This window comes from Apteryx rowi, unplaced genomic scaffold (genome assembly GCF_003343035.1).
Source record: "Apteryx rowi isolate R43461 unplaced genomic scaffold, aptRow1 scaffold_15, whole genome shotgun sequence".
Taxonomy (NCBI): domain Eukaryota; kingdom Metazoa; phylum Chordata; class Aves; order Apterygiformes; family Apterygidae; genus Apteryx; species Apteryx rowi.
In genome coordinates this window covers 13,628-22,349 of record NW_020447752.1, presented here as the reverse complement: position 1 = coordinate 22,349, position 8,722 = coordinate 13,628, and the positions used below count along the sequence as shown (strand labels likewise).

Sequence of the window (8,722 nt, the reverse complement as noted above, 5' to 3'; positions counted from 1 at the left end):
CCAAACCCGGCGCGGCCGCTCCGCCCCCGCGCAGCCTCCGCCCTCGCCCGCGCCGCTCCGCTTTACATAACCGCCCGGGGCCGGGGTCCGCGCCCCGCGCCGCCGCGGCTCCGCACGGCGGAAATGCGGAGCCGCCTGCGCCGGTTTCCTGCTTGAGTTGAGCCGAGCCGAGCCGTGCGCCCCGTCTGTGCCGTCCGTCCCGTCGCGTCGCGTCGCGTCGCTCGGCGCGCCCGGGCTCGGCGCTCCGCCGCGCACCACCATGGGCGAGCGGCGCACGGGCGCCTTCTCCTGCAGGTAACCGCGGGCGCGCAGCGGGGTCGGGTCGGGTCCGATGTCCCGGGCAGCGGCCCGGCTCCGCGGAGGCGGCGGCGCTGCAAAGCGAAAGCGGCGGCGGGTCCGGCCGGGGACGTCGGGCAGCGGCAGCCGCTTCTGCTCCCCGCCCGGAACCGCCGCTCTGCGCCGCGCCGGCACCTCCTTCCCCGCCGGGGCTGCCGTGCGCCGCCGTCCCCTCTCCGGGACCCTGACCCCTCTCGCACCGCTCTCCCCTCTCTTGTCCCGGGGCCTCCTTCCTCCGGCACCCTCTGTCCTGGGGGTGCTGGTCACCCTCRGGGGCTCCCTATCGTGGGAACCCCCTTGCCCCCAGCACCCGCTGCCCTGGGGACCCTGTTCCCCTTGGGGACCTGCCGTCCTGGGCACCCCCTTCCCCCGGCACCCCCTGTGCTGTGAGCCAGGTCCCATCGGGGACATCCTGTCCTGGGGGCCCCCTTCCTCCCAGCACCCCTCTTTCCCCTTGGGACAGGGACCCTATTGCCCCTGGGTACCCTCTTCCCCTGGTCCTGGGGAGCCTGTTCACCCCTGGCACCCCCTGTTCTGGAGACCCYCAATCCAGSGGTGCTGGATGCATGGAGCCAGCCMTGCACCCTTCCTCTGCTGGCCCCGGACCCCTGCAGCCCCTGGCATGGATTGGGCCCTCTTGGAGGGTGCAGTGGGGAGATGTTCACCTGCTTGGGCAGCCCCGTCGGGGGGTGTCACCCTGTCCATGGGGCTGTGCCCCACATGCTCRCCCCATCCCCCCTTCTCCTGCGCCCCCATGCCTGCTGCAAGCGCCAAGCGGAGGTGCCAGCTGCAGGCCGGTCGGAGCCTGCCAAGCGGCTTCTCTGGCTTTCTGCTCCCCGGGGACTTTGCTGGCTCAAAGGCGCTGCCCGTCTTGGCAGGCGGAGAGGCCCCAAGCACGAGGCCGGTGTGCCGGCGGTCAGCGTCCCRGCAGCCTCCTGGCCGGCGTGCCAAGCCCTTGGCACGGGCGGGAGCGCGGCCGGGTCACCCGCGAAGGGAGCCAGCCTGCTGGCTCTGACGGTGGGAGTAACGCGGTCATTGCTGCCCGGGCTGGGATTTACTGTCAAGGAAACGGGGGAGAGTTGTCGAGCTGCGATTTCGATATTGTAGTTGCAAATTGATTCAAGATGTGCCGGAGCTGTGGGCTGGTGTCCCAGGGACTTTTTGGCTTGTTGCACTAAGGTACTAAAAGCAGCTGGAGGAAGAGGTGGCCGGTGCTGGGATGGGCGCTGCTGGGATGCCTGTTCCCGTGTGTCCCTGTGTGCCGCTGGGCTGTCCTGGCAGGTTTTGGGATTGGAGTTTAAAGGCCCGTGAAATTGCTGGAAGGCTTTGCTCTGGCTTGTTTGGGAAGAGATTGGTGCCTCGGGTTTCTTTTTAACTTGACCTCCTTTCAAGGAGGGCTTTGTCCTTGTGTATTCCCCCAAATACTTCCTTTTTCTGCTTTTGCCTTCATGTATTTACTGCCTCTGAAAAGAGCCCTTTTCGTTTCACTGGAGCCAGCGGAGCGGCTGTTCTGCCAGCGTCCTGCATTGCTCCGGAGAGATTTGTCTCCCAGTGCCGCGGCTTTCGAGGGGGCCTTGCGTCTTGTTTAACGAGAGCGAAACCCGCTGTTTCCTCCCCACCAGCTGCGCCTTTCGTGCAAGATCTGTGCTCTCCTGTGAAACAACCCTGATAGCGTGAAGACGTTTGGACAAATCCCAGCAACTGAGACAAAGTGAAAGTGCAGGACCTTTGCGCTGGGAGGGTTTTGCGGTACCGTCAGCGGCGCTGCCGCTGCTGCGGCTCGGCGAGGAGGAAGGGCTGCATCCAGCCGGGGGCCGGGGAGGCGGCAGAGCCGGCGGGTGCCACCCTGCGCCCTGCCACGTGCCCCGTGCCCGGCTGCACCCCGCCACGCGCGGAGTTACCCGCGGGGAAAGCCGAGGGCCCCCGTCTCGCTGCCTCGCTCCAGACCTCGTCTTCTCCCGCGCGGACACAGCAGGGATGGATTTAGTGCAACGCAACAGCCCCAGCCCGGAGAGCCCGTCACGAGGGGCTGCCCCGTGCTCGGGCGGCAGAGCGCCGTGTGGCGGGTGCGAGTCGTGCTGCCTTGCGCCAGACACCGCGGTGATGGGCGCTGCGGCGATCCGGGAGCAAGCAGAGCTGCCCGCGGCGGCCAGGCTCGCACCGCGGGAATAGCATCTTCGGAGGAGCCGGGCTGGACGCAGTGGCTCGTCCCAGTCGGCTCCTGTGGGATAAGCAAGCGCGGAGCTTGTGTCCGGCCTGGGATCCGTGCGGGACGGTCACCCCGGTATAGTCGGTACCCGTGAAGTGGCCGGGGAAGCCGAGCGGGCGGATTTCCCCAGCCGTAAAGGTGTAACGCTGGCCGCGTTTGCGCATGTCTGCAGGGCAGCTCGACKCGGGCAAAACCGCCGCCTAAGGGCAGCTCTGGCCTCTAATAGAGCAAGTTTTTGATGAGCCGTTTATAGGGCCAGGCAGCAAACGGGAGGTGTATATATATCCTGCTGGAAAGGAGGAATGGGAGAAAGAAACCAGCCCCCCCCCGAAGCCCTCTACTTTTAACCTGATTTCCTAAGAAAATAGAACTTACATGAGCATGTGGTGTGGGGTCTCTCTGACCTGCTCCACTGTCACTTTTGAATCTGCTGGTTCAATTCAAGCAGCTTTAGCRGAAGAAAAGGGAGGAAAACTCTCCRGACATGCTGGGTGCCTTCAGTTCACATGGAAAAAGCCGTCTGGGTTGCAGGGAGCGGTGCTGCAAGACCACCTTATACGAGCCGCTGGAGAATCCCCGCCGGGTGGGTGCTGCAGGAGCTGGTGGGGGGGCTGGCGCCTGGCCCAGGAGCTCATCCAGGGCCGAGGGGCTCCCGGCCCTGCTGCGTTTCCCAGCCTGGCGTGGGAATGCGCCCTTGGACCCTGCACCGGTTGCGTGCACAGTGCAGCCGGGGCATCGGCAACGCGGGGCGCGGGTCTGTGCCGGGCAGAGCTGGCGCGTGGAGCGGGCTGGGTGCCGGGCACCGCTGGGCTGGGTGCAGCCGGCTCTCCGGCCGGCTGCCCGCTGGCGCGGGGCCCGCGTGTGGAATAACGGCGGCTTGCAGCATAGTATGAGGGAGGTGTGCGCTGGAGCCGGCCCTGCGCCGGGGGGGGGGGGGGGGGGGGGGGGGGGGGGGGGGGGGGGGGGGGGGGGGGGGGGGGGGAGCAGCTTCAGTTTGGAGAAGACAGATTTCGCTGTCGATAGCGCCGGGCAGTTTCGGCTGCGCTGCCGGGGTCGGGTCAGGCTGGTGCGCGACCCCGGCGTGCTCGGCCGGCTTACGGCGACTCTGCGAATAGCTGGGTGCTGCTTTCCGGGGGGTTATTAGAGGCCACATAAACCCTCATTTCCTCTCATTAAGTCATTAGCRCCGTGCAGCGCAGCGTGCCTGCGCCGCTCCGTGGCTCCGGTAATGCTGCGCTGTGCCAGGCGCCGGATCGCGGCCGCTCCGAGATAGGAAAAGCCCTGGCCGGCATCCACAGGCTTTTTTTTTTTTTTCTCCTTTCTTTCTTTTTTTCCTCTTCTTTTTTTTTATTCTGCTGCACCAGTGTAAATCAGCAGCAATTTCACTGCTGGCGAAGCCGGGCTGCAGGAATGGAGAATAATGCGCTGGACGCGTGTTGAAAGGCAGCAATAAAACTTCGCGGGGCTTTTTAAGGGCGCGGAGCTGGAACCRCTTTAAATGGGCCGCGCTGCCCTGCGGCGCCGGTGCCGGGGGCCGCGCTGTAAACGTGTCGGGTAATAACCCTGCGCGAGGCGAGCGCAGCTCCCGGGCGCGCTCCTTCGTTATGTTTTTCCCCCCTTTCCTGCACATCGGGGTGTTTTGCCCGCGGCGATTTCCCACTTCTCCTGGGCTAGAGCCTGCTGCCCTGCTCCGGGCTGCAAAGCGGCTGCGTTTTACACGCTCAGCCCAAAACGGCCCCGCGGTTGCCGTCGTACCCGTCCGTCTGGGCCACCTCCAGCCGGTCGCTCCGGGCCGTCGCGGCTGGTGGGATCGGCACAGCGGGATGCGGGCGGATGCTCGGGGCAGGGCAGGGCCGGCGTCACCCCTGTCCCCGCTGCGGGGTCCTTCCCGGGAGCCGGCCCGCGCCGCCCACCCTGCGGGCTGGCCCCTAAAACCTGCCCTTCCCGAGCGCCCCGACCCCGGATACTCGGGCGCTGAAAAGCGCCGTTCATTGTAGCGCGGCCTTTTGGAGCGGCGTCGCGCGCGGGCTGCGGGGCCGTGCCAAGAAAGGCTGCTGCCGCGCTCAGAATAGCTCTTTTCATGGAGGACATCCTGGGAAGGAACAATGTTCCCGCTCGGGGGATTGTGGGAACTTTGTATTTCTGGGACTCGGGAAGCCGGGAGCTGCGGGGCAGGCGAGGGTGTCACCAGCCGCTCGCTTTGCTCCCTCCTGAAAATAGTTCACAGGGCGACTTTTTAATAGCTTCGCACTTATTAAAGGGTCCCTTATTTAGCTGTCGGGCTAAAAATGCCACGGGCCGCACAGCTTTCTATCCGGTTTGCGAAGTCGTTCCCGGGAGAGCCGAGGGGGCTGCGCGCAAATCGGATTTCCTACGTGCGCTGCTGGCTCGCGCTTTCCTGGCGTGAGCAGCAGCGGCGCGGGGCCGGGGCCGGTTTCGTTTTCGGATCGCTGTGCGCTGGCCCCGCTGCGCGCTGCCGGGCTCGGCTCGCACATGCTCCGTGGCCCGCGGGACCGGGGCTCGCGTGTGCCTGCGCGCGGCTGGGTTTGCGCAGATAAAACGTGCGCAGGAAGCGCGGCCTTTGCGCCGTAAAGCAGCTTTCCCCGCAGTCTGCAGCGGGAGTTGCCGGCGGGCGGCCTTTTCCCGCAGCCCGGCACGAGGCCCCGTGTCCCACACAGCCCTGTGCGGGGCGCAGGTGCTGCTCCGTGCTGCCAGCGCATCTGGGTGCGATTCAAATAATTCAAATAACATATGCATTTACCGATTTTTTTTTTTAATTTTTCTATTTTTATTTTTGTTTTGCTTTTCAGTGTTTTTTGTTGTTTGCTTGTATCCTGTTTCGCAGCCAGGAAGGAGCACACAGCCCTCATGCCCAGTCCGTCTCTCCCGCTGCCTCGGGTTCCCCTCRCCGCCGCTTGCCGGCTTGGGCAATGCCGCTGGTGGAAGTGTTTAATTAAATCTCCCAGGAGGCCTGGAAGCAGCTGGGCTGCAGGGATTAATCCTTGCGCAAGTCCAGGCCCGTTGCCACCGCCCGGATCAAAGCGTGCCGGCGGCCGGCCCTTCCCTGGGAAAGCGGCGCGGGGGGGCGGGAAGCGCTGCTCCAGGCCCGCCGTGGGAGGAAGGAACAGCGCCGGACCTCGGCAAGCCCCGGCTGTGCCGGCGGGAAGCCGGGGCTCTCCGTCTGGTGCGGATGGAGTTGATTAGCTGCTGCAAGGATTGCTCGGGCGTCGCACGGAGCTGCAGGACAGCCCGGAGGAGCGCCTCGGAGGAGCGCGTGGAGCGCAAGGGCTTTGGGAAGGAATTCTGGCCCCAAGCGCGGCCGCCTGCTGCGTCTGGGCATCGCGGAGGGGGACGATGCGCCCGGGGGACCAGCGCGGGGCCGGGGCTCTTCCCGTCGCAGTAGCGCCAGCGGGCGGGTTTGGAAGGGATGTCCGTGTCCTGCTCCAGGGATTAAGCCTGGCTGGAGCTGCTAGTGATTAGGACAAGATCTTCGTGGGAGACGGCAGCTTGCTGAGACGAAATACTGGGCTGGAGCAATTGCGGGTCGAATTCCGGCCGTTCCTGCATTACTCTCATTTCCGAGATCAAAAAAACACGAGCGTAAAAATACCGCGGTGCCAAAATCTTCCTGGCTGGGCCGAATGGGAGCCGCTCGGGCTGGTCGGAGGGGGACAGGAGACTCCTTCCGCTCCCTGCTGCTCCAGGCAGCCCGTGCCTCCGAGCCCTCGCGTGGAGCGACATCCCGGCGGTGGGCGCCCGGGCGGCGTTAAGGCAGGAGGAAGCGGAGGGAGTGCATTTCCCATCGGGACGCTGGCTGGAAAAAGCACGAGCCGACCCGCTCGCGGCCTCTCCCGACGCCGGCATCGCGCCGCTTGCACCTGCAGCTCCGCGGGAGCCAGCGTTTCCCGCGGGCGACGGCGCGGGAACCTGGCGGCGGGAACCGGGAAGGGGCGGGGGGAGAGGGTGCCGCCTGCTGCCCCCCCGGGTCGGATGCGCCTCTGGGGCCGGGTGTCCGGCGGCGGAGCCGGCGGCGGAGCCGGGAGGAAGCGGGAGCGCGGCGGAGGGTGCTGAGTCATCCGCGGGCTGGCGGCGCTGATAGACGGCGGCGCCCGGGGGCCCCCGCGGGGGGTTGCGCTGGGGCGCTCGCGCTCGCCCCCGCGGCACGGCGCCTCCGGCCGGGCCCCAGCCCCAGCCCCAGCCCCAGCCCCAGCCCCAGCCCCGCGCGGCTCCGCCGGGAAGCCGGGCCCCGGCGAGGCCGTCCGGGGGCAGATAAAATCTCCCCTCGTCTAGAAACTTCTGCGGACGTAATAGGAAGCCCGGCGGCTCTGCGGAGATAGAGGTCCGGCTTCCCGGCGGGGCGAACTTTTATCATCCTCGCTGTCTGCAAACAAGCTCCGCCGCGCTGGCGCTGCCCAAATCTCCCCGCTCGCTTCCTCCCGGCCCCTGCGATTTCTTTTTTTTTTTGGGTTATTATTATTTTTCTTATTTTCCCTCCCCACCCCCAGAAAAGCATGCAGTCACTTTTGCTCCCCTTCTAGCACCCGCGTGGCGCTGCCGCGGCCGGGCCGTGCTTTCGGGAGGCCGCCGYGGTGGAGGAGCGCCGAGGGCGTCCCGGGAGCGGCAGGATACRGGCAGGGGAAGGATGTTTCCTGCCCGCGTGGCGTGCGCGCCTCCGATAAATGCCGCGCGCGAGCACAAGGTACGGTAGTAAACAGGCGCCGGAGCCCGGCCGTGGGGCGAGCCGGGAGCCGACCCCGGCTTTTTCCCATGTCTCCGGTGGCGGCCAGGCTGGCGGCACGCCCGCGGTTTCAAGGTCTCCTGGTGCCTGCAAAACGGAGCGGGGCGACCCCGGCTCCCACCCGCCGCGGTTCAAGTCTTTCCAACCCSAATGGTGCTCCGGCTTTAGGAGCCGGTTTCCTCTCCCTGAGCCGCCGGCTCGGACGCGAGGACGCGGGCTGGGAGCGGCCGGTGCGGGGCTCCGCGGGTGCCGTTCGCCCGGGGTCCCGCGGCGGTGGCAGCTCCCTCGCGGGTGAAACGTTCCCGTCGCCTCGTGCCTCCGGAGGGTCAGAGGCATGCGGGCCGGCGCTCCCGGGATGCCTTTCCCCATTCCTGGTTGTGTAGCTGCTTCTTCCCGTGCCCCTGGGGATGGGTCAATCTGCCAGCGGAGTCCCTGGATTTTGCAGATATTTACTGCGTATGGCCCATCCCGTCCCCCGTCCCCCCCCCCCCAAGCTTTATCAGCTCGACTTAACGAGGTCCTTGGAGGAAACCCCCGAGGGCTGTTAAGCCTTGGCAAAATGAAACCGGATGCAGCCGGCCGCGCGTTCCCGCGGGGAGATGCAGGCAGCTGTGCGAGCAGGAAGCCCGGCAGACGCYGGGAGCCGCCGCGGCACCCCGGCCGGCCGGCCACCCCGCGCGCCCTCGCCCGGCCGCGGGGAAACCGAGGCACGGCCCCGCTCCGCCRGCTCGGCGCGGCGGCGAGGATGCTCGGAGCGGTCTCGGCCTCTCCCGGCCGTGTGGATCACTCTCCTTTCGCGGGGAGCCGTGCCGGCGTCCCGCAGTTTTCCATGGCGGTGCAGCTCGCTGCCGTGCTGCTTGCCGGGGGGATGCATCCGGCCGGGCGCCCAACGGGTGCAAGGACGGAGCTTGGAGCAGGGGATGAACAAAATGCCGCAAGATCTTTCGCTGTGGGTATGAATCAGCGGAAGGACGGCGCTCGGGCCGCTCTGCGGTGCCCGCGGGATTCGTGCTTGTGCCGGGGGGAGGGCGTCAGGGCGGGGGGGCGAGGCGGGCGGCCGGCGAGGCGAGGCGAGGCGAGGCGCTGCCGCCGCTCACACGCTCTGTGTCTTGCAGCAGCCGCGCGGCGCCGGAGCCTCCGCGATGAACGGGCACGCCGTGCCGGCAGGCACGCCAGCGCGGCCCCGGGGCTGGAGCGAGTTCTGCGAGCTGCACGCCATCAGCACCGCCAAGGAGCTGGCCCGCCACTACCTGCGCTTCGCCACCGAGCACCCGCACCACGACCCGCTGGCCGCCGAGAACTTCTCGGTGCACTTCACCGACCTCTTCCAGCAGTACTTCTGCCACGAGGTGAAGGAGGGCTTCGCCAGCAGCCAGCTCCGCATCCTGCCCGCCGGCCCCGCGCGCGACTACCGGGAGGCGCCGCGCCGGCACCCGGAC

At 67.2% G+C, this 8,722-nt stretch overlaps 1 protein-coding gene across 1 annotated transcript in view; it reads left to right on the top strand.

Annotated features, from left to right (window-relative positions):
- Positions 1–6,762: 6,762 nt before the first annotated feature.
- The window catches only part of SH2B3 (SH2B adaptor protein 3), a gene marked incomplete at its 3' end in the record, with an annotated part of 15,562 nt that continues 13,602 nt past the window's right edge, over positions 6,763–8,722 (top strand). The window contains 2 exon segments of the mRNA XM_026058769.1: positions 6,763–7,244; positions 8,399–8,722. The exon segment at positions 8,399–8,722 is cut by the window's right edge and continues 52 nt beyond it. Of these exon segments, the coding sequence (XP_025914554.1) occupies positions 7,188–7,244; positions 8,399–8,722 (381 nt within the window).